The sequence below is a fragment of the Barbus barbus genome (assembly GCF_936440315.1).
Source record: "Barbus barbus genome assembly, chromosome: 13".
In the NCBI taxonomy this organism is placed as follows: domain Eukaryota; kingdom Metazoa; phylum Chordata; class Actinopteri; order Cypriniformes; family Cyprinidae; genus Barbus; species Barbus barbus.
The window spans coordinates 32,245,237-32,272,178 of record NC_136741.1 but is presented as its reverse complement, the minus strand read 5'-3'; the positions used below and the strand labels follow the sequence as shown (position 1 = coordinate 32,272,178).

The window sequence follows — 26,942 nt, the reverse complement described above, 5'->3', positions numbered from 1 at the left end:
CTTGTGTGTGGGTGATCTAAAGTAATGTTCCTATGATATTTCATAATAATAATTTTTTTTTTAACCAATGCTTCTGTAAATGCAAGGCTTCTATAAAGATATGAAGGCAATATGCAAAGTTTTGAACATCGGACAGCCTGTGATACAAATAATGACTGTTTTGAGTTTTATGTCTAAAGTTTTGAAAAATGACATGAAGGTTCTGTTATTAGTGCAAAAATGATTGTAAAAACTGTAGTATTTAATATAATAATAAAAATGTGCATAAAAAGTTTAAACATTCTAATAATTAGAATTCTAAATAAAAAATATAATTTTAATGTCCATATATTCTATTTGCATCTATTTCTATTATTGTCAAAAATAAGTGCATGAAAGTTTAAACATAATGATTCTAATATTTAAAAATATTAAAATGATGCATAAAAAGTTCAAAATTCTGAAAAAAATCATCATCAAAAATATTAGAACATGAAAATGAACAAGTACATCCATTACTTCTATTTGCATCTAATTCTATTAATGTAAAAAATTAAAAATATTTAAAATAATACAATTATAATAATACAAAATAATTATGCATACAGGTTTAAACATTCTAATTCTAATATTTAAAATAATAATACAATTATGCATAAACATTCTTATTATTTTATTTAAAAATAATAAAACTATGCATAAAAGCACATTCTAACTCTAGAATTTCAAATCCCCAAAAAATCCTCATCAAAACCTAAACAAAAATATTATAAAATGAAAACGAACAACAAAATCCATAAATTGTATTTCCATCTAATTCTATTAATAAGAAAATAAAACAAATATTTAAAATAATAAAAATATTTAAATAAATAAAATAAAATTACAAAAATACATTAACATGCATACTTTACAGATAATAATGCAAAATCATTAAAATATGCTATTTATTTATGATATGTAATATTTCAAATATTAGAATACAGAAAAGCATAAATCTGAACATAGCTGAGGTGTTTAGCATCTGCGCTCAGAGAGAAACTAGTTGTGAGGCCTTCTGGGTCACATCTACAATCATATCAGTCCATTCACTCTGAACCTGCTTTATCAGTAACAGAATGACACGTACCTTCACTAAATGCAGGTGAGAAATGCAGTAAAAGTAGCTGTAAATGCTAATTCAGTGATTTATCAAGACGAGCGAAAGATACAGATCAATACAGGAATCACGCCTGTGTGTCACTGATAGCATTGAGCTGCATGCTGTTGTCAAAATCCACCGTTCACACACACATCAGAACTCACACTGAATTCAGATCATTCAAAGTCATTTATTACATCATGAATACAAATCTGTTTACAAAAACCATCTTCACATTCACAAGCATTTAATGCAATATCCTTCACATTACAGGAGCTGCTCGCTGCAAACGTGACCTTCCTCCTCGCTATTCCTGTCTTGTTTTCCAGCACAATTATCTAAACGTTCTCAAATCAAGATGCATTTACTGGAGATGCACATCTGAGAAACTGATCTAAAATGAAGTGAGTTCATGATTAAAACAAGAACAAGTATCTGCAAATGGAGTCAGAAAAATAAACCTAATTCAAAAGGACAAAAGTTCATTTTTCTGACATCATTGGAGGAAAACTCACTTAAAGAATTCTTATCTTCTGTCTTTTTGCATCTCCAGTAAATGTATCTTGATTTTAAATTAATCTGTACTGGAAAACAAGACAAAAATCCTGAGGAAGAACATCATTTTAGCAGTGCAGTAAAAGACAGATTATTAAACATCGTCCATTCAGAGAATGCTAAAACACTGCTCGTGTCATTTGCATTTATTCAGATGACTGACAAACAGTAAAATTCACAAAGAGAGAGTGTGTGTTTGTGTGTCATGAGGATGAACATTTGTGAGTGTTTGTGTGTTCATGGGAAGTCGTGCATGTGTTGGCCGCGGGCGTCAGTGTTGACCTACATCTGATTATTACTGCTGACAGAACATCCTTCTTCAGTCTTTGTCCCTGACCAACCAACTGTGACACACAGACACTGAAGAACACGCCAGCGTCACACAGCTCTAATAGTCCAGATCAGATGAGGAAGAACGCCTGTGTTTGGTGTCGAAACCTGGCACATATGTGACCCTGGACCACAAAATCAGTCATAAGGGTCAATTTTTAGAAATTGAGATTTCTACATCATCTGAAAGCTGAATAAATAATCTTTCCATTGATGTATGGTTTGTTATGATCGGACAATATTTGTCTGAGATACAACTATTAGAAAATCTGGAATCTGAGGGTGCAAAAAAATCTAAATATTGAGAAAATCCCCTTTAAAGTTGTTCAAATGAAGTTCTTAGCAATGCATATTACTAATCAAAATCCAGCACGAGGAGTGCTGCTTACTCTGGGGTTCCCTAGTGTTAGTTAAGTCAGTCATCACTAGTGCTCCTAGTCAAGTGATCCAGCAGGAATGATTCCTCAGATCATGTGTTGTTGAGGAAAGTGTGCTGGTTCTTTACTAGTGATTAGGGTTGGGAATCGAAAATCAATTCCAGTCAAGAATCGGATACTTGTTGTAAAACATTCGTTAACGTTCTCAGATCATTCTGGCAAGGTTCTCTTCTGGAATGTTAATAGAACATTCAAAGTTGTGTGGATACAAAAACATTAAATACATTGTTCATGGAACATTTTAGTTGGATGTTTTTTTAAATGTAACGACCTGTTTCAGAACGTTCAGAGAACAAAGTAACGTTCCCATAATGTTTGCAAAATGATACAATCGAATGTTCCTTTAACATACGCATAACCAAGAAAAAACGTTTGTAAAACATTAAAAAACTGGATGTTTTGAGCGTTCAGAGAACGTGATGTTTTCTAACATAATGGGAACATTAGTGAAATGTTCTTAGAACATTATTTTGGCATACATGTTAGTTTCTTCCTGTCTGGAGTCCTGCATCTTTAGGAAATGCAAAACTCTCGTTTGTAGATTGTTTTGTTCAGAACAATAATTAATCATCAGACTAGAAATATTTCTGAAGTGCGCAGAGAGACGCCATGTGGCTTTAATGTGAGTTTCACATCATCTTCATTATGACACTGTCAGATGAACATTAGCAAAACGACTCAAACATTGTTCTCAAAGCTGACGATAAACTGTGTGTGTATGTCTATGTGTGTGTGTGTGTGTGTATGTGTGTGTGTGTAGCAGGATGAGACTGACAGTGTGTGATGGATGTTATACACTACACTCGCCCGACTCTGGCACGACTATATGAGCTGCTGGAATGACAAATGAGTGTGTGTGTGTGTGTGTGTGATGCACAATACTATCTGAATGTGTCTTAAACATTAAGTTAGAGTCAAAGAAATGCAAACTCTATCAGAGACAAACTGATGTCAAAAGGCTTGGAAGTGCTTCAGTATTGTACAATAACATATTTAAAAGTAGTACTGAAGGTAATAATTTGCATCAAACGACAGAAGAGAGAGAGAGCGTGTTTATCTGAGTGTCCGGTGACGCTCCAGACTCACACGGAGTCATGTGTTTAATACTGCGAGGCACCAGATCTGTACAACACAACACCTCGGACATTCATTCACCACATCCACAAACACAGCGATGCTCTGCCGCTTAATAAATAATCCAACAATCTCAAGCGGCCTCAGCATCAAACCAGCACAACACAACATCAAAAGAGTCCAAACGCAATGCAGAAGTCCAGCTTCATAACATCATTGATGGCGCGGTGTCAGACGAATCTCAGTGTTCAGACCAGTGCTTTAACTCCTTCACAGATGCTCTGGCTCTCCTCAGGGGTCAAAGGTCTCCTGTGGAGATCTGGTGTGTCTCTACTGCCCCCTGCTGGACGATCTCAGTTTGATGAACCACTCGCCGCCGGGGTTGTTGTTGTACAGGTCGAACAAATGAGTCTCTGGATCCAAGCAATGTTCACCTGAGCCAGAAAACAAGATTTAGGCAATCAAAATATCACATTTACATGTAACACGTATAATATAGATTATAATCTAAATATGTAGGATTGCTTTCTTGTTGATAGTGTAAATGCTGTTCTATTTGGAAACTGTTTGGCGATCAGATGAAACTAAACAACTCAAATAAACAGAGGGATTTATTCCTCATCCATATGCAAGTCTTTCCATTTCATATATTTATGTTGTTATATATGTTCTACTCATTTCTGATATGGAAGTTTACATCAGTGTTATTTTAGTATCAATGAAATACTATTTTAGTTTGTTTTTTAATATATATTTTGAATTACTTTTTATTTTTGTATTTTTCATTTTAAAGTTTTAGTATTTTAATTAGTTATTGTTTTTTGTAAAAATATGTCTATATAGTTCTTAATTTGTATTTGAGTTTTAGTTATTTTAGTACATCAAATTAAACTAAAAGAAAATAAGAAATGTTTCTTTGGCATCTTTTTTATTTCAGTTAACATTTGTTTATTTCAAGTAATGGATTTTTAAAAATGGTTTTAGTTTTAATTAACGATAATCACCATTGTTTGTATCTTGCTTTGTCTCATTTGTGAATAATGATACACTTAAAAAAAAATACACACACACACACATATATATATATATATATATACATAAATAAATATCTTACCAATATTTCCACCCACTTCATAGATGGCACAGTCCGGGTAGGTTGTTGAACCGTTTCTGTGTGAGGGGGAAAATAATAATCATCAAATGATTTTTTCATTATAGGTATTGTATTTGTGTGTGTGTTCATACCGTTTCAGGAGTCCCCTGCTGTTGTCAGAGGCGTGTAGTTCTTTATAAAACTGTGACATCAGGTCTGATGCACGAGAATTAATAGTGAGACGAAACTCCATCGAGAAACTCACGTCACCCAGCTGGATCTTTACAGTACGACACTGCTGATCACACACACACACACACACACACACACACACACACACACAAACGAGAGAAGAAAATAATTTATCAATAAACGATCAATATGAACTAAAGATCATTAGCCCAAAAAAGTGCAGATCAAGCCACATTTCACCTCAAAATTAAACAAAAAATAAACAAAAATATTCATATATTCTTATTATATACTGTGATTATAGATATATTTAATTTAAAAATATTATATTATAAAATAAGTAAATAAAGCTTATTTTAGGAGAATAAGAATTTTTGAGGTAACTGCCATGAAAATAATGTTACAGAGTAAGTTTGTTACATTTTCTTTAAAAAAATTACATTTAAATTCAAATGTGTGTTTAAAATGTAAAATTTCTTAATGCAAAACGTCTTCAGGTTCCTGTCCACCATAAGTGTCTGTCTTAGACAATGATTTTGTTTCTAGATTCATCAGAGATGGACATATGGACATTATGGTCTCTAGTTGTGTGTGTGTGTGTGTGTTGAGTAGTTGAGTATGAGCTTTTGTGCACTTGGTGTGTTCTGTCAGGTCCTGTAAGCGTGTCTCGTGATCTCCGTTCCTGAGACTAAAGCCTCTGAAGGGATCATCTCCTTATCCTCTCACGCTCATGATCTGTCGTCCATCTCTCTTTCCTTCCTAATTCCATCTTCATTAGCATTTACTCATTTAACGATTTTTAACGATTGCTAGAACACATTTCTCAATCCTGAAGTCACTTTTTCAGAACTCTTCTGACAGCGAGCACAACATCAGTGTCTGTGGCTAAACTGTGGATCATTTATCATTGCTTTGACACAAAATGCATCCACTGACAACATCTGTCAAATTACATCAATTCTTTTCTCACTTCGACACAAACACCACCAAGACTTTACGTACTATACAAGCCAATTCACACTTATTTACATGCTGTTTTTAAAATTATTAAACTTAAATTCAAATCCTAGCACAGTAAAAAAATGAAAAAGACCGAAATTTGCTACATTTCTACAGTAATATATAGAAAAATATTCTGAATGTAAAAAACCAAATACTATCAAAGCAGTTGCATGTCTTTCACTTTCATTCCCATCTATACAAAAGGGGAAACTTAAGAATAATTCTGAACTGTACTGTAAACACGGAGCATGTAACATATACTGCAGTGAATTATAAACAGTGGAGAGTATCATTCTTTTCTTCATCATTTCACAAAAGCAAACACTGTATAATGCTACCTGTTGTTAAGGTTTTTTTCAGCTGCTTCCACATTAAATCTGTACTTGTCACACAGTTTCTGAAAGCTGACACTCAAACAGCAGAAGCACACACCAAATCAGCAAAACCAGACACTTATTCTCAGCCTTTGACAGGTTTCAGTTTCAGAAAACACAACACAATTCTCTGTGTAACACACAGATCTATCAGGAATTAATATCATGGCAAAGGTGTTTGCAGAAGTTTGCGTTTGAGATGTGTTTGTGATATTCTGAATGCAGTGCTTCATTTTGCAAGAGATGTGAGGCATTTTACATTTTGTCTGCAATTCTTGGATTTGTGTGTAAAGTTTTGAAAAAAAGAGGCAAAGTTTTGAAAATGTGTGTAAGCGGTTGAATTTTTTAAATGTTTTTAGGTTGTTGTGTTGTGAGTGATAAAGTGTGCTTGTTTGCTGAAAACCTTTGCTAGTGTTATGGAAGAATGACATGATTTGAGACGTTAGTGTTTTGGTAGTTTTAGTGAAGTCTGAATGTGAAATGAACTGCTGATTTAAGATGAAAGACGGTTAGGAGAACTGTGTGAAGACGAGAGTTTTGAAAAAGTGACTTTAGTATTGAGAAATGTGTCCTAGCAATTATAAAAAACTAATCTAAAGAGACAGACAGTTTGGACGGAACGCAACGCTCTGTATCATCTGGAGCTTCTCGCTCACCTCGCCGGAGTTCTTGTCTGGTTTGTCTCTGCTGTCCGTGTGGATCTTCCTGAGCAGGTGCTTGATGCGTTTGTCGTAGAACTGATAACGACGGCTGCTGTTCTCGTTAAGCTTCCTCACCTGACTCAACAGGAAGTTAGGAACCTGGGGGCGTATTACATAAAGATCCTTACTTTAAAATCTGTTTGGGAACCATGGTAATTCACATTTAGGACAAAAACTATAACAAAACAGCATTTCCTAAGTGCGTTATCTTATCTTAACCACAGATAGGAAGGTATTACAGAAACCTCCTAAAGAAATCCTAAAAACTGTCTTAAATTTAGGGCAACCCCACAGCTGTCCTAACTTCATAATCAAGCTAACGGAAAAAACTAATTCAAAGCAGCTTTAAAGAAAATATGAAGTTTCTACATTATATTTAGGAGTAGGTTATTAGTGGTGACTATGGCAGAAATATACAGTAAGAATCATGCAGTTAGTTACAAACTACACAAAATCAAACAGACGGTGAACACTATTAACTGCAATGAATATATGTTGCGATTGCGATTTAACGTTGCGATTAAGCAAAATTTGGTAGTTTTATATGTTGTTACAGTTGTGCTGTCCAACAATGGCATTACATTTATTAATAGTTGAAAATGAAGAACGGAGATGTTTAATGGTAGAAAGACTCTTGGAGGACCCTGAACATGTTACATTTTGATGACAAAACACTTATAAGTAATCCGCCTTGATCATGTTAGGATCCTTGCTGTCTATGGAGGGTCAGAGAGCTCTCAGACTTCATCAAAAATATCTTCATTTGTGTTCCGAAGATGAATGAAGGTCTTACAGATTTGGAACGACATGAGGGTGAGTAATTAATCATATAATTTTCATTTGTTTGGGTGAACTATCCCTTTAAGTTAAGACCTAAGATAAGAAACTTTCTGTATTACGCCCCCTGCAGAAGAGCAGATCAGACACTCTTGAACACTTTGGGATGAAGCGAGTTTCTTCAGATCTTTACCGTCCACAGCAGGTCCTGGTAGCGGATGAGGAGTCTCATGATGTCGGTCGCCCGCTCCGCCTGACCCTTCTCTGGACCGTCCACTGCTAGTTTACTGGGAACAGCTTTGTGCAGGAAGAGGTTTGGAGCCATGATGGTGGAGACGGCCCACAGGTTCATGCGGTTACGTCGCTCACTCAAGACCACCTTACTGAGGAACTCCAGCAGCGCCTGGAGAAACATGCATTCACACTTCAACACAGTGGCTGGGTTTCCTGGAATATCACATAAAACATTTGCGAATAAGCACCGTTTCCATTCAATGAGTCGGAGAGAACAAAATGGTCACTTCCTGATAAACTGGCACTAAATAGTCAAGTCAGCGTTATTTATATAGCACTTTTTACAATGCAGACTGTGTCCAAGCAGCTTTACAGTATTAAACAGGGAGACAGTGTGCTGTTCTCCTCTGGCCAGACCAAACCAGCAGTTTAATTCTAGGTTGCAACAAAGTCGGATTGTGCAGAGGACTCATTATGAAATATCACTAAGAAAAGTAGGAGAAGCCACGCAATATAATAATTCTAAAATATAATAAAGTTACTTGCACAAAGACGAAACACAATAAATGCAGTCTTGCTTTCAGAGGTGAATGTCAGCTGTTTGGTAACAGGTGTGCTAGACTGCTCCGGGAGGCAATTATACAGAAATACTTTGACGACAGACTTTGCTTGGACACTTCAGAATGACCATAACAACATTTCAGATGCTGTGCAACAAAATCAGTCTGCTGGTTAGTCAGCTTATGCCGTCCTATAGTGCAAAGTCACATGACTTTTTTTGAACGCTCATGCGGAATTTATTCGCAAAATGCATTTCCATCTCCCATTATTCGCTTTAAGCCTTTTTCACCCAAGTCAAATTTGGCATTTTCCATCACTCGTTTCTGATATGATACTTCAAAATGCGCATAAAAAGAGGGTGATGGAAACATAGCTATTGTTTGGTTTTAATCTCGCCTTGATTTTAGGCAGTGCTTGAAGTGGAAAAAAGAAGTCCCCCATTTATTTATTTATTAAATAAACAAGTACTTTTTAATAATTCACAATCTATGTATAGTGCCAATCAATATTTAAATCAAAGTTTTCAATACAAATTAGCACAAGTAAAGCTGCGATACCGAACAGGACCACAGGGTGACACCAAAGACCACTAAACCTCCTGCCTTGACCTGACTGGATATGGATATATTCAGAATCACTAAACCTAAACGCCTTCAGTCATTCATTATAAAACACTCTTGCTTTTAAGCCAAATACACGCTGAAAATAATAATTTACTGACATCTGGACATCTCTGATGAAATCAGCCGTTTTCTCTGCATTAGCCTTGTTTTTAACTTACAGTTTGAACTCTCTCACCAGATCCGTGGAATTTCCAGGAGTTTACAGGTTTAAAATAATGTGATCACAAAAGCCTGCTTCTTATCCTTTTTAAGGTATTGTTTTCATTATAAAGTACTGATTTAAATTAGTAATCAAAGATTAATTATTATTCTACCTCCCCTGACATGCTCTCACGCTCCACACATTGAAAACCCCTGAGGTGGACCGACTCTGTTGTAACCCTGTAACCTGAACACAAAATACAATGCGGAATTTAAAATGCAGGTAAAAAATCTGTGAAAAATCAGAAATGTTCTTTTTTAGTCTGGACCAAAAGAACCAAGAGAACTGAACTACGAGCGTAAACACTGAACTCATCCAATGCTCTGAACTCAAAATATCACTGTATAACTCACTAGAAATCACGTTATTCCCCCAAAAATGTATCTTCATAATGCAATCAACTCCTCACAGATTAGATCTGATTCTCTTCTTGTTTCATTCATAAACACTTTCTTTCTTCCGTGCAACACAAAAGAGGATATTTTGAGAAATGTCTCCGTGTTTGTTGTTGGCACAGTGGAGGTCAATGTTTGGTTCCCAGCGTTCTTCAAAATATCTCCTTCCGTGTTCCACAGAAGAGAGTGACGTGAGGGTGAGTAAATGATGACAGAATGATGATTTCTGGCTGAACAATCCCTTGAAGTGAGTTGGGTTGTAAAGAGCGTTTCATGTGACTTTTAACATTCATCAAAAGCAGCACTTCAACACAGAGACACGGTTATATAAACGGCTGACTGTTAGTTGCGTTATGCTTGAGTGAAACTCAAGACCTTCAGCTACACAAACTCACACACACACACACACACACACACACGCACACACACACGCACATACATACACTCACTCACTCACTCACTCACTCACTCACTCACACACACACATACACACACAGCAAATGTTCAGTGTGTTAATGAATTTCTCTTATGTAACGCTGCTGATGAGTCACGTCTATGACACATGAGGCAGGCATATATATGTGTGTGTGTGTGTGTGTGTGTGTGGTTTATACCTTCAGAGTGTTTCTGTTGGGTTCTGGCAGCAGCAGCACAAGAAGATTCAACATGTGCAGCTTTTGTTTCAGGTCTGCAATATCTGTACAAAACAATTTAAACATGATTATTCCTCAAAAAGACTCTTCAGTCTATAAGAAACCAATGACACAAAATACAACATTATCATACAGTACCATGATCATATACAGTGCTGGCCAAAATAATTAGAACATTAGTATTTTCAGCAGTCCGTTAGTTCTATCTGTTGCTGTAGTGTGTCAGTAGAAAATATCAGTTTACATTTCCAAACATTCAATTGGCCATTAATTCTAAATAATACAGATTTTTGTTTCAAGAAAGCTACCTGCAAAGCTACAGTACTCTTAAAAGTTTTAGGTACTTGTGTAAAAATGCTGTAAAATGAGGATGCTGTCAAAAATAATATCATAAATAGATTTTCTTTATCAAGTAACTTCTATTAACTAAATTAAATCAACATTTGCTGTGAGCATCCTTTGTGTTTAAAGTAGCTTTTGCCCTTTTTGCACAGGTTTCTTGAAACAAAAATCTGTATTATTTAGAATTAATGGCCAAATGAATGTTTGGAAATGTAAACTGATATTTCCTACTGATACACTACAGTAAAAGATAGAAATAACTGACTTAAAAACGTTTTTTAGCTGCTGGAAATACTAGTGTTCTAATCATTTTGGCCAGCAGTGTATAAGATCAGAGACCCAATCAAGTGAGTATTCTGGTGAAGCTACTGTGATGTAGATTCACAACACTTCTACACACTACGACATACAGGACCTCAGTGAGACCTGCTGTTGTGCCTCACGCACCTCTGACGGCGCTGAAGGTGTTGAGGTGTTCTGCGGTCAGCAGCGGTGCCGGGAGTTCACGGATGAACTTCTTGAGCAGAGCGGCGGCGTCATTAGGACTGACCTCGTCCCAGCTGAACGAACCGCTGTAAAACGAGTTCTCCAGCTTCTGCTGCAGCACCTACGACCAACACAGCGTCCGTGAGCCGAAACACACTCACACAGCGCTTATTCATATGTGATGCATAAAAATACTGTGGTGGTACCATGGTACAGTAAGCGTGCATTCGTACAGAACACGTTTTTCCACAGCTCTACTTTTCTGTTGTTTTTCTATGTAAACAAGTGCTGGACAGGCGTGTTTCACTGTTGCATTTGAGTCTTTTATAGTGTCTCACGCATGAAACAGTGTTCTAAAAACACGAAATAAGTGCTACTTTAAATATGTCTCCAGACCTTGCATTGTTCCACATTAAATCAGCCCTTATGGTGTCAGATGCTACTTTAATGGATATCATGGTACTACCAAAGCACTTTTAGTAGTTATTTGATTATAATGTTTTATGTTACTTTGATTCTGGACTGAGACCCTGGAACCCGCAGAATCCCTTCAGAATCGAGACCCTTCTTCTCCAGAAACGACAGAAGCTGAAACAGAAACAAAAAAACAATCATGTACAAAACACCCAAGAGTTTAGTTTGAGTTGATGAAACGGAAACAAATCTTTTCTTCTGTATTGTGACGTACATCCAAAACGGATTATCAAAAAGCAAAAAATGTAGGGCGGGGCTTGGTTCTGTGCATCAGTTGTTGATTGGATGTTTAAGTGTGGGCGTGGCTCTAAAAAAGGAGGCGGATCTGAATGTGAGCTTGCAGGGGCGGAGTTTAAAATCACCAAATGTTTGGAAAGTCCTTTTCACTGGAAGATCCAGTTATGACATTTTGGTTAAACGTGCCGTCAAAACGTATAAAATAAAAATGAAACATGTACGGATAAATTGCTTACAATTAGATCAAATAAATAAGGTAAATTGACATTGGTAACACTTTACTGAAAGCCTTTATGTATAATGCATTATAAAGCAATTAGTAATGTTAGTTGTAATGCAATATATCTTTCTATAAATAGTTGGTTAAAATGCCTGATAATACTTGAGGGTTGGTTTGTCATGTGATTTGATGCATTGTATTTCGTAAAGGTGTAATAATAAACTATACGAGTATTATAATGTATTATAACTGTGGTTACAATTATTAATGAGATAATACAATGCATTATAACCAGCATTACAAAGTATAATTGATGCATTAAAACTACATTTGTAATGCATTATATACAAAGGCTTTAAGTGAAGTGTTACCTTTACATTTCATGCTGACTTCAAAGTAGTATTATAATAACAGGTTGGATGTAATACATTGGTGCAAAAGGAAATGATGTCATGACGTACTGTTTGGAGGAAGAGTGGGATCTGAGTGTTGGGTTTGATCTTCTGATCGCTCTCCACCAATGAGGCGAGAGGAACGCCAAACAAACAGCTCTCTGACAAATAGGAAGACATTTGACAGGATTCTTATTATTGGTCACACAGATCTGAATGAGTGTGGTCACATGACTGGAACCTCACCAGGGATTTTCCGTTTGTAGGTTTTGTGTCGTTTGACCTCGAGCCCCAGCAGGTCGCAGAGGGCCGTCATGTCAATCAGAGCCAGCTGACGAACCTTCTTCAGGTCCTGCTGGGAAAGATCCAGCACCCGCGTCACTCCTAGCCGGCACTGCGGACAGATGACCCGCTACAGACGGAGAGAGCAAGGTGAGAAAAGAAGGAGGTGAGACGGCATACACACACCTCTCTGTTCACTGGTTTGATTTTATTATCATTATTATTATTATTATTTAGCCATACTGAGATTATGAGCATCTGCCAATAACTGCAAAGAGACAGCTAGGCAGACAGTTTTGTTATGCAGTTGCTATGGTTTTTTTAGTTTGTTGCTATGGTGTGAAACTGTAGACAAGCAGACAGCGAGTGTTGTTATGCGGTTGCTATGATTTTTAGTGTTGCTATGGTGTGAAACTGTAGACAGGCAGACAGCGAGTGTTGTTATGCAGTTGCTATGTTTTTTTTAGTGTGTGGCTATGGTGTGTAACTAGACAGGCGGACAGCGAGTGTTGTTATGCGGTTGTTATGCTGTTTTTAGTGTGTGGCTATGGTGTGTAACTGTAGACAGGCGGACAGTGAATGTTGTTATGCGGTTGCTATGCTGTTTTTAGTGTGTGGCTATGGTGTGTAACTAGACAGGCGAACAGTGAGTGTTGTTATGCGGTTGCTATGTTTTTTTAGTGTTGCTATGGTGTGAAACTGTAGACAGGCGGACAGTGAGTGTTGTTATGTGGTTGCTATGTTTTTTTAGTGTTGCTATGGTGTGAAACTTTAGACAGGCAGACAGCGAGTGTTGTTATGCTGTTTTTAGTGTGTGGCTATGGTGTGTAACTGTAGACAGGCAGACAGAGTGTTGTTATGCGGTTCTTATGCTGTTTTTAGTGTGTTGCTATGGTGTGTAACTGTAGACAGGCGGACAGTGAGTGTTGTTATGTGGTTGCTATGTTTTTTTAGTGTTGCTATGGTGTGAAACTTTAGACAGGCAGACAGCGAGTGTTGTTATGCTGTTTTTAGTGTGTGGCTATGGTGTGTAACTGTAGACAGGCAGACAGAGTGTTGTTATGCGGTTGTTATGCCGTTTTTAGTGTGTGGCTATGGTGTGTAACTGTAGACAGGCGGACAGCGAGTGTTGTTATGTGGTTGTTATGCTGTTTTTAGTGTGTGGCTATGGTGTGTAACTGTAGACAGGCGGACAGCGAGTGTTGTTATGAGTTGTTATGCTGTTTTTTTAGTGTTGCTATGGTGTGAAACTGTAGACAGGCAGACAGGTGGACAGTGAGTGTTGTTATGCGGTTGCTATGTTTTTTTAGTGTTGCTATGGTGTGAAACTGTAGACAGACAGACAGAGTGTTGTTATGCGGTTGTTATGCTGTTTTTAGTGTGTGGCTATGTTGTGTAACTGTAGACAGACGGACAGCGAGTGTTGTGTGCTTGTTATGCTGTTTTTTTAGTGTTGCTATGGTGTGAAACTGTAGACAGGCAGACAGGTGGACAGTGAGTGTTGTTATGCGGTTGCTATGTTTTTTTAGTGTTGCTATGGTGTGAAACTGTAGACAGGCGGACAGAGTGTTGTTATGCGGTTGCTGTTATTTTAGTGTTGCTATGGTGTGAAACTGTAGACAGGTGGACAGTGAGTGTTGTTATGCTGTTTTTAGTGTTGCTATGGTGTGAAACTGTAGTCAGGCGGACAGTGAGTGTTGTTATGCGGTTGCTATGTTTTTTTTAGTGTGTTGCTATGGTGTGTAACTGTAGACAGACGGACAGCGAGTGTTGTTATGCGGTTGCTATGTTTTTTTTAGTGTTGCTATGGTGTGAAACTGTAGACAGACGGACAGTGCGTTTTGTTATGCGGTTGCTATGGTGTTTTTAGTGTGTTGCTATGATGTGACAGTGCATCTCACCGGCAGTGCTCCGTCGTCTCTCCTGCAATGGCTGCTGTTGTTCTGTGGTAGTTTGGCTTGTTTCAGTAAGATGGCCGCTTGTTCACAATATGCCACGTCTGTGATAAAGATCTCATCCATCTGCAGCCCTTGAGTCTCCTGACCGCTGACAGCTACACACACACACACACACACACACACACACACACACACACACACGCTGTTAACGGCTGTTTCCATTGACAGCGGGAAGCATTTGCTATCTGATCCATTTGAATATGATTTCCATGTGAAAAGGCAGGAAATTGCATCTTGTGTTCAAAGGGCACGTGCTGCATTCATGAGCGCTGAGTTCATGTATAATCACTGCTCATCTCTCTGAATCTGAAGCATTTGAATGTTATTAAACACACATATGCTCTTATATTAATAGATGTGACAGGTGAAGATCTGCAGCTGAAAATATCACTGAATAATAAACAGAATAATGAACCGTTAGGATCACGATGCTGTAGTGCAATGGTTCCCAATCCTGATCAAGGAGAACCCCCAACACTGTACATTTTAGATGTCTCCCTAATCAAACACACCTGATTCAACTCATCAGCTAGTAAAGACTCCAAAACCTCAATCATGTTTGTCAGATAAGAGAAACATCAAAAACATGCAGTGTTGGGGGTTCTCCAGGACCAGGATTGGGAACCACTGCTGTAGTGTTTCATGCCAACATTACATCTTACATTGGGTTTCCTTCTAATGAGATCCTCAAAAATAATCAAAGTGTCTCTGCAAAACAGCTGGAGTGTTGTGGTTGGTTACCAGGGTTCTTATTATCTCATTAGATAATCTTATTGTCACGGTGCACACACGAGGAGGACACAGGAACACGCAGATGAGGATGTAACTCAAATAATAACAGTTTTTAATGAAGACATCAAGGCAGGGCCGACACAGACAGGAACACCGGGGAGTAACGAGTAGACCAGACGAAATCTAAGTGAACAGACAGGACTAATATACACAGGTAAATCATAGATAATGAGACGAACACGGCTGGACAAGTATTAGCTAATGATTACATATAACAAGGACAGGAAATAAACCAAATATGGACACAAGAGGCAGGAACACATGACACACACGACAGAGGACTGACACTTATTAGCTTCTCAGTCAATAGAAAAGAGACAGTGTGTGTGTGTTTGTACCTGATCGTTGTGTCTTTGTCACACTCTCCATGTTTCTGTGTGCGTCAGGTTCGCTTTTGTGTGTCTCAGGAACTGCTGACTGAATAGAAAACAGTTAGTTAGACACACACACACACACACACACATTCAGGAGATGTGTTATCTGTGTTTGTGATGAACAGAAGTCAAGCCTTTATTCAGATGCACTGATATGATCTGACACGATGTGAGTGTGTATTGTGAGCTGTGGAGCACGAGCACATACGGGCCTTTACAAATGCCACGACTGACTTCCTCCACACACATGCTGTCCTTCTGTCATCAGTAATGCATGGATACGCCGTTTCAGTTCAAATCAAAGCGTAAATAAATGTACAATACGTATCCATGCATTACTGATGACCGAGAACAACGTACACACTTTGATCACATAAAATTCAGATTGAACCACTGATGGCAGATGGACTATTTTGACGATGTTTTTTATACTTTTCTGTGCCTTGACAGTGTAATTTACTTGGCAGTCAATTTGGACAGTCACAAGCCTCCTGGTTTTCATCCAAAATATCTTAAATTGTGTTCCGAGGACGAACAAAGCTTTTACAGGTTTGGAACAACATGGGGGTAAGTAATTAATGACAAAATTTTCATTTTGGGGTGGCGTATCCCTTTAAGATGCTAAAAACAGTGACCATTCACACAGAACACATTTTTGTGTTTAAAAACATGGGATGTGCATTATGCAGGTTCAGTGGAATGAAAATAAACACAAGACCATGAGACACGTTTTTTAAAAGCTGAAGAACTTGAACTCAGTGTTGTTAGAATGGCATATAATGTGTGAGACGCTGTGAAAGACACAAGACATGAGCACAGTGGTCTCAGATTTCAAGTGCATGTAATGCAATGAAATGAAAAAATGCATTATGTATGAACGGCCCCTAAAATGTAATTTTATTGATGCGAACATGTTTTCAAAATACAATGAAGACGACATTGGAAAATCAGATTCCTTATGATATTCTAATTAATATGATTTTAGTCCTGTTCAAATACAAATGCAACTTGAAAGTCACAGCTGTTATAAAGGCTGCAAAAGTGATGCAAAACAGAATGGTGTTTTTGCATTGGAAAATGCGACATTTGGTCAGCGGAATTGGGAAAAAAGTGCCTCATTTGTGAATGCTGTGTCACATGCAAGACGCTGCAAGACATACGTCAATGGTCAAACACATCTGTGTAGCACATTTACATAGAAATACAATGGAAAACCGTGATTTGGAATGGAAAAACATGTTCTGTGTGAACGGCCCTGGCCCCTTAATGTGTTAGTGGATCCAAAATCAAATATCATTATGAACACACACACACACACACACACAGGGGTGCTGTTACCTGAGCAATGGGGGAAGCGAAGACGTCTCTGACGTGTCGCGGTGGCGTTTTGTTCCTCTTGCGCAGCGAGGACGTATACGAGTCGATGCGTCTTTGAACCGCAGCTGCTTGAGTCTTGGTGAGAGTCGACAATAGAACGGCTTTATCGACGTCCTCTTCTTCACCTGTTACCAGCGGAGACAAACCAGCATCCTGCAGCCAGAGCTCCTCCTGCTCGCCGTCTGACACACACACACAGGAACATAAACATTACAGATGTCCTTGTAAATTTTGGATTTTATGTGGATTTAAATAAATTGAGACGTGTGATGCTCACGCTTATTTTGGTCAATATTGTAATCATGATTATTTAACACGATTATAAGTGGGCCATATGACCAAAACTTATATGAATGACTTATTTAAAGATATATATCAAATACATATTTTACGTAAATGAGGTTGCCATGACAACTACATTTTAGAGACCCGCAAAATTTCACAATTCTCAGTACTAGGGTAACTAATATTAGTAAAAAACAAAAAAAATGTCGTCAAAATTATTGAAAACAAGTAAACTGTCAAAATAATAAAGCAAAGGACAAATACAATAGAATAAAAAGATACAAATTAAACAAACTGTGCTTTAAGTTTTTTTTCTAAAGTATTCAGTTAACAGCCTACTACAGAAATTGAATAATCTTATGTAAAATAAAACAGCATAGTCTTCACTGTAATAAATAAACCTTCTTTGGTTTCTTGTTGAAGCTACAAAAGTCCTTCGGTCAAGAGCAGTGAGTGATTTTGTCTTTAGTTGTTTGATTATTAATATCAAGCTCACAGTCGGCAGCAGGAATATTAGGCTGCTGTCACTTTAAGAGCCGCATGGATCCAATTTACCGTTACACATGTATTTTCATTCTCAACTGTTTGTTAATGCATTACATAACCGACGAGGTTATGTATAGACATATTTTATGTGCAACAGTGCGGAGTGACATCGCAGAAGGCAGATGTGAAATTGAAGAGGAGTTTATTGCTAAACGAGCAGCTCCTTCTACAATCTGGAACTGGTTTGGTCGGGGCTGTACAGTGCACAAAAATGGGTCTGAATAAATATATAAAACAGTAGCACATGTGCGATACAGTTTTGCATGTGTATGAGCCTGTTTACAAACCTGTTGTCCAACAAAGATATCATTTATTGACATGCTTTCTCTCCAAATTAACTTAATAACATTGAGTGTTTGAAATAACTTATTTTTGTGACCAGACGTGTCATTACATTAGGTGTGTACTCAGTAATACTCACAACACCCTATTTTGGGTAAAAATAAAAAAGATAATACTTTTCTCTAAAGAAACAGGATACCCTGAATTAACATCATTGATATCGTTATCGCAAAAAATACCAGAAATTATCGTGATATATTTTTAAGCCCATATTGCCAATCCCTAGTCTAAATCGAAACTGTATTTCGATTAATTGCACAGGCCTGGTCTCAGCCTCACCTTCGGACTGTCGGGAATCTCGTCTGCTGCTGCTGTCTGGCTCCGAGTTGCTCCGTATGGTCTCCACTTCACTCCAGAAGGACTCCAGGCACAACCTGTCGGGCTGCTGCGGGGTCGGGAGGTCAGGTGAGTCCGCCCAGGACTCAACATTCATCGCGATGAGGCTGCAGTCCCTGAAACGCACAGGACGAGGAAGAAGATGAGGATGATGGAAGAAGCATCAGTCTGGAGGTTCATACTGGATGAAGGCTGAGCGTCAGGGGTCAGTTGTTCAAAAGTAATCTGATCGGATTTTGGCCATCGGATTGGATAAAATCTTGAAAATGGGTTGTTCAAAAGAAAAAAGGATTCTGAATTCTTATTAAGGTCCTTGCATACTGAGTACAAAATTTTCATATCCATTTTTTTCGTTTTCGTCATCCTTTCCTATCAAAATGCTTGCTACGGATATGAAAATTGCACCTGATCTGAATTTTTTATGACGGACAAATGTTTCGGAGGCAATAGCTACGTTTACATGGACACTTTTTGCTTCCATCGGAATGAATTCATTCTGGTTGACGAATCTGATCTAGTGTTTACATGTCCTCTCATTCGGATTAGAAAAGGAATAAACCACCCCTTACAATCCGATCGAACATTTAATCAGATCTGGCCAATTCAATCCGACTGACGTGTTTACATGTGCCTTTTTTTATTCTGATTGTGCTTCTAGTCCTATTACGATCGGATTATTAGGGTCCATGTAAACGCATCTAGTGTGTAAACGTGAGGTTGTATTTATTTTTTAATGTGAAAATTTCAGACTCAAATTTTGAACTGTGCAAAGATCACAAAATCCAATCTTGGTTTTGATCTGGATTAAATCCTCGGTTTGTGTTGTTCAAAATATTTTAGTACGATTGGGATACTTTTGATCCAAAAAAACTGGATTACGCAGAAGAGTGTGGAACAAAAATGTAATAAAACTTTAAAACTGGTCCAAAAAATACATTTGTAATGTAATATATCCCCAAACAGCTGACAATATCAAACTAAAATATTATATTTAATTTAAAGTTTTTTAATCACTGATCATAAACTACATTGGCACAATCATCAGAGATGGACCAATCAGAAGTAGTTATTTGTGTAAATGCAATGCAAAACATTGGCTTCCCCCCCCCCCCCATCTCATTTTTTCCCCCATCATCATGTCCCTTTGAAAAACCAGTACAAAAGAAAGATGGGATACCAGATCCTGGATAGCAGAACATGGGATTTCCAAATCCAGATCATTCTGATCCAGAGGAAACTTGAACAACTGGCCCCTGGACTGTCAGGAATGTGAATGAGATGTCTTCTACACAAGAGCTCAAAACTGAAACTACTTTCTGTTCCAGTTTTTACAGATAACTGACCTAACGAACCACCGGTAATTTCTTTGACATGCTAATGAGTTTCTGGAGACAGCTACTAAGTGGACATCAGTGAAGGGCGGCTGGTAAAACCGGTTTCTGTTGAACTGCTCTGATTAAATCAATACTGAAACTGTCTGTCGATTCCAGCAGCGTCAAACTCTCATCATGCTGAACTAATGTCAGATATACAAAACAACATCTGTAGAAGCAAATCTGATGTTCTTTACCGACTGATGTGTGTTTTAATGGAGACGCTGGAAACCAAGAGTAAAGAACACAGAGCAAAAACACACGATATTCGCTAAAAATATGTTAAAACAGAAAATGCTATTCTGTTCCGCTCTAATCTGTTCTTAAGATTTAGGCCATTCAGCCAAAAATGGTCCGTTTCAGAACTGAGAAAAGCCACTTCTGTTAACAGGCTAATTAGCAGAAGCTGAAATCAGATTACTGGCTAATTATTTGTCTTGTTTTCCAGTACTAACATCTAAACATTCTTAAATAAGTGTTTCTGAGAAATGCATCAAAATTGATTGTTTATTAACAAACAGATGCCAATAGATTGCAAGGGATTGTTAGGATCGTTAAACCTAACCCAACTTTAAATATTGTTTCATGGAGTTTTTGCGTAATGGAAGTTATTTTCAGAAAGACGTTCCATCAGTATGTGTTAAACATCCATTAAACACACTGTACTTCAGTCCTGACTGAGGTGTATATGGAGTCATAAAAATCTACTTAATTCAAGGAGAAAACAAGTTTGTTTTCAGACTCCATTGGCAGATATTTACACCGGAAAACAAAGACACTGAAGAAAAGCATCACATTTTTGTAGCATGATGTTTTGATCTGAGAGAGTTGTGCAGAGATATTATTAAAATCATCGGTTACAGTCTCTTTCAGCTCAGATCTATCACACATATGAGAATATTCACAGTAAACCGTGTTCTCGGTCTCAGAGGCGGTTTAGTCAGGACTGTACCTGGTAATCGTCTTGGTTTGTGTTTGTCTGGTTGAGTGTTGTTGGAGAAGGAAGCGTCTCGGTCGACACAGACTCCTGTGCAGGACGGGTTTAGATCGAACCAAACGCGGTTTTATTTCCATACAATACATTCTCCCTTACAGTCCTGCTGCTCAATCAATGTAGATGAATAATACTCCTCTTCTGTTTGAATATTGACATTATTCCTTTGATACATATTTGCTCGTCACATCTTTCTCCAACAGATTTTCTTTTCCAGTTCTGAGTGTAAAAATGTCCATCAAACGGAAGATGCACATGGATGTGTCTTCAGATCACTTCTTCTCATCTGTTGCTCACTGCTCTGCTGCAGTACTTGTATCTGAGAGTACATGCCTGTGTGTGTGTGTGTGTGTGTGTGTGTGCCTGAGGGAAAAAACCAGCAACACCACATCACTAACACCTGACCCTGCCCATCTAGGGCACACCCTGCTGCTCATTAACACACTCTACATGCCATTCATAACCTGACACATAAACAAAACCATAAATAGATGAGATGAAAATAATCTTTAACCTATAACCTACATGTGACTCGTCAAAACAAAGGCCATAAAGGGATAGTTCACCCAAATATGACAATTCTGTCATTAATTACTCACCCTCATGTCGTTCCAAATCTGTAAGACCTTCATTCATCTTCAGAACACAAATTAAGATATTTTTAATGAACTCCGAGAGCTCTCTGACTCTCATAGACTGCAAGGATCCTAACACGATCAAGGCTCAGAAACGTAGCAAGGACATCGGTAAAATAATCCATGTCATACTCTCAAGATGGCGCCGCTGAGTTCGGACGCCGTCCAGGTCGCTCTGCTAAGATTGTGTTTTTATTTACTTTTTTACTTACTTTTACTTTCTCTTTTTACACATTTCACATCGGCACTGATCACCTATAACAAAGAAACACTTTTGGACATTGGAAACCGCTACACTAACCTGTTCCAGGACACTTTAGCCACGAATCCAGAGTGGCCACTGGAGATTCTTCGGAACACGGAGATGAACAATAACCCCCCGAGGCGACGGATCAGGCGAGTTCTTCTGACGTCAGCGAGTTCACGGATGTAGCATTAAGCTTTGTAAACACGCTAACCGAGCAAGCTACAGAAACAATAACTGTAAGGACATTCTCCAATCAGAAACCGTGGGTGGACAGAACAATCCGTGCCGCGGTTAACACACGCACTGCCGCTTACAATGAGGCTCTTCTGTCTGGGAATACGAGCGAGTACAAAGCATCGTGCTATGCTCTCCGACACGCAGTAAGAGCCGCTAAACACAGATACAGAGAGAGAATTGAGTCTCATTTCCAGCTCAATGACTGGCAGGGACTGAGGACCATCTGTGCCTTCTGAAACAAATCCTCCGCGGAGGTGAGAGCAGATCCGTTGCTGGCCGACGAGTTAAACCTCTTCTTCGTTCTTCGTTAAACAGCTGCTTCGATTGCAACGGCGACGGCACGTCTCTGCCGTCCAGCGCGTCAGGAAGCAGCAGGCAGAGCAGCGATGATCCTGTAATCACCGTGTCGGAGGATGAGGTTCGGAGGGCGCTAAAGAGAGTGAACGTCAGGAAAGCAGCCGGAGCTGATGGGATAACCGGCCGTGTTCTGAGGTTGTTCGCTGGTTTGTTCACGTCTCTCTTTAATGAGTCCCTTGCTACCTCCCAAACAGATCTACTGACGAGGCCATCTCTCACGTCCTCCACTCTTCCCTCTCACACTTGGACAGCAACAATGGGAATTATGTAAGGCTGCTATTCATTGACTATAGCTCAGCTTTCAACACTATAGTCCCCATCAAGCTGGCTTCTAAACTCACAGACCTCGGCCTAAACTCCTCACTCTGTGACTGGATTCAAGACTTCCTCACCGGCAGACCTCAAGTGGTGAAAGTTGGCCAAGTCAACAACATACTGACCTGCACATTTATATTTTTAATCTTTTATTTTTGTTTTTTATTCGTTATTTTTGTTTTCTTTGTGCACAAACAGTATTCTCTTATCTTCGTAAAATTACGGTTGAACCACTGATGTCACATGGATTATTTTAACGATGTCTTTGCTACGTTTCTGAGCCTTGATCATGTTAGGATCCTTGCTGTCTATGAGGGTCAGAGAGCTCTCGGAGTTCATCAAAAATATCTTAATATCTTCCGAAGATGAACGAAGGTCTTATGGGTTTGGAACGACATGAGGGTGAGAAATTAATGACAGAATTTTCATTTTTGGCTGAACTATCCCTTTAATAATAAAGATCAGGCAGCATGAAGAGCATCAGCAGGTCAAACTCCTCAAGATGTTCAGGGTCAGAACAGGTGAAGATCTGCTGTCAGATCAAGCAGGTGTTTGGATCTCAGATCATTTCACTCCTGTGGTTTCTCCAAGCACACTGCTTTAACAGCATTTATTTGCCAACAACCAGTTGCATTTTCTAACACTTAACATTTTTATTGTACAGATTTCTAAAGATTTAAATGTATGGAAATCTGCAAATTGAAATGATGTAAAAGTGTTCAACAGAGCTGAGAACACTACAGTCATATAAGCAGAAAAACATCATCATATTAGCCAAGATATATCATAAACTGACACAGAATGAGCAGAATGTGTAGACATTTCTGAAGGAAACCGATAAGTAACATACTGAACTCTCTGATATACAATCTAAAACTGTATTTATAATTCTTTTATAACTGCTATTCATGCATTATTTGGGAGCTGATATAAACTGAGTGATGCAATATTTACCATTATAAAAAATAAAAATTCACCAAACAGTGCAGTGCCAAAAAATAAACACTTTTTTACTCATGCATAAACACATACAGCATTACTATCACGGGGCTGGCAACACCAGGGTAATGGGTTCGATTCCCAGGGAAAGCAGGATCTGATAAAATGTGCATTTTGAATGCAATGCAAGCCACTTTGGCTAAAAACATCTGCATAAATGTAAATACTGATGAACAAAAGATGTCAATCATTAGTCCATTCCTGTCCTCTGACCTCTACACTTTGACAATATTTACGAATGTACTCAGATCTCATGAAGTTCTGCTTGTTGTCATCATCGTTAACATCTTCCTTATATTTGCACAGGCATACTTGTGTCTTTAATGCGGACGCAGGTCTGTCATCACTCATTAAATCTATCAATAGAGCGCTTAAAGAATCTCCTGGCTAACGCTAACAGGAAACTGAATGACGCAGATACACATTTCATTGTTCTGTTCAATCTCAGCTGCTAGTTCTCGCTCCACAGTGATTAAATGAGCATTAAAACTAGAGAAATGCTACAAACACATCAGACATTGAATACACACACAACACAGTTTGAGTAATCTAGATCAAGCTCTCTGCTCTTCTGCTGATGGAACGAAGACATTCAGGCTTGTTTTTTGCTTCAGGTCCTGATGCCGGAAGAACGGTCAGCTTATTTTTAACCCTGAACCCCCCACCCCACACACACACACACACACGTTGAGATTCATTGTTGTTCATACGACACACACTACAATAAGCTGACTTTTATAGAGCGAGAGAACAAAAGCACAGAATGAACGCTAAAGGTTACACTACCATTATATACAAACTACTCCGAACAATTAAACTACAGTCAAGATAAAGGCAGTCGGCTCCAATACACCTAATCTAAAACATTTCTATAGCTACTTCATGCATTATAGACATTATGTTCTTAATGATATTTATTTTTACAATCACAGCACAAAAATACCCTCTGGACATTGCAGCTGATACATTTACACTAAACACAAAAGACTAGGAATATCCCAATGAATCTAGCAGGGCTGTCCAAACTCTGGTGTCCTGCAGAGTTTAGCTCCACCTGTATGGACGTTTCTAGTACGCCTAGTAAGAGCTTGATTAGCTGCTTCAGGTGTGTTTAATTTGGGTTGGAGCTAAACTCTGCAGGACACCGGCCCTCCAGGACCGAGTTTGGACAGCCCTGGAATATAACATAATGACATATTATCACACACTAAAATATTTTAGTACAACATATTTTAGTTTATAAGCAACACTAAATTCACACAGAACTTCCACAGACACAGAAAAATAAAGGTTTAAAATGGTACCTTTTTGGGTGCCACAGCTTGTCCCTGGAGCAGTACCCTTAAAAGGACATATTTGTTGAGTAGGTACTAATATGTACCTATTAGGGGTAAAAAAAAGGTACAAATATATCCTTTTAAGGGTACTGCTCCAGGGACAAGCTGTGGCACCCCTTAAAACCCTTATTTTTCTGTGAAGACATTGCATGGCTTCGCACAGTGCTGGTTTTGATTCGCTTAAAATATTAAGATGTTTTCAAATATAATTGTATTATTGCAACATGAGAAAAACCACAAAATAGCTCTGTAACACGTTGTAAAAGTACAGTAGCTTGTGATTGGAAAAGCTGCACTATTTGGAAACATCTGAGCATCTAAAACAGCATCATTATAGCTTTAGTTTCTCCTCAGCAGCACAAACACGTCTCTGTGTCTCGACAGACAGAGCGCCTCTAATCTGCTTCAGACTCACTGACAGCGTCTTGCTTTCAGTCATAATCCAGATTGCACTTGGAAAGCTTCTTATAGTTTAAAGAGTTCAACAGTTAAGTAATGTGAACCGCCAACCAGGTGGTTATGCAAGAAAATCTTACTATTACTTACGTCTTACTATTCTTACATCATTTCTGTAGCGTTTGTTTCCAAAACCAAACTTGGAGATTAAGTTCAGATTTAGCCACATGTTATAACTTGACTTTAAGAACAGTGTGATAATCAGGTTAACTAGTGGACTGGTGTTTAGTTAGGGCTTTTTTTCAGATTTTACTGATTCATTTGAATGTAATGTTTTGTCATGATATCATTTATTTTTTTAATCAAGGAATCAGTTTTGAATAAAAATATTAGCAAATGTTAAAATTAGACACATTGTCAATACACCAATGATAATTACAATTAAATTGCATGCTTATGCATGATCTTGCATAACATTTTTACCAGGCATTTACTCTGAATAATAGACAACTGCTGTTTTTTATTTTTGAATTGACTTTTTTACATTTTATCAATGAAATATTTTGCATTTTTCTTATTTTCGTATTTCTGAACATAACATGTTTAAGACCTTCATATTTCATACATATTTTCTGTAAAGATATATAACAAGTGAATTTGTTTTACATTTACATCCAAGTGCTGCACTTGGAACAGAACTTTCTTTAACCAGATGCTTAATAAAGAATCATATTGTTATGTTTTTAAGTCGACTAGTTCAATGTTAAAAAATCTAAATCGTAGTGTTTGCACAAAAGCAGTCATGAGTAACACAGGTATATCTGTAGCAATAACCAACAATACATTGTATGGATCAAAATTATACATTTCTCTTTTATGACAAAAATCATTAGGATATTAAGATCATGTTTCCTACTGTAAATATATCAAAACTTCATTTTTGATTAGTAATATGCATTGCTAAGAACTTCATTTGAACAACTTTAAAGGAGATTTTCTCAATATTTAGATTTTTTTGCACCCTCAGATTCCAGATTTTCTTACCATACATCAATGGAAAGATTATTTATTCAGCTTTTGATTAGTTTTTTTGCTGTATCGCCCAGTCCTGCGTCCAGTGCCTCGTGTTGTCCGTCGCTCATACCTGACAGGAGCGTGTCCAGCTGTTTTGCCCAGCAGCCGCGACTGACCCGCATTTCTTCCCCACGGCATCCTGTTCTGGTTCTTGCTGCCACTGGTCCTGCGGAGGGCAGGAATCCGCAGCTGACCGCGTCGAGCGCCTGTGA

General features: G+C 38.1%; 1 protein-coding gene across 1 annotated transcript; it reads right to left on the bottom strand.

Annotated features, from left to right (window-relative positions):
• Positions 1 to 3,029: 3,029 nt before the first annotated feature.
• Positions 3,030 to 26,942, bottom strand: LOC306879038 (rho GTPase-activating protein 40-like). The gene is made up of 15 exons (XM_079431723.1): positions 26,801 to 26,942; positions 18,710 to 18,882; positions 17,219 to 17,439; positions 15,845 to 15,923; positions 14,658 to 14,809; positions 12,721 to 12,886; positions 12,544 to 12,635; positions 11,662 to 11,739; positions 11,113 to 11,272; positions 10,285 to 10,367; positions 7,849 to 8,058; positions 6,834 to 6,977; positions 4,762 to 4,904; positions 4,631 to 4,686; positions 3,030 to 3,950 (listed from the first exon to the last, which is right to left on the bottom strand). Exons 1-15 carry the CDS (start codon positions 26,866 to 26,868, stop codon positions 3,847 to 3,849), a joined length of 1,929 nt encoding a protein of 642 aa, XP_079287849.1. The 5' UTR covers positions 26,869 to 26,942; the 3' UTR covers positions 3,030 to 3,846.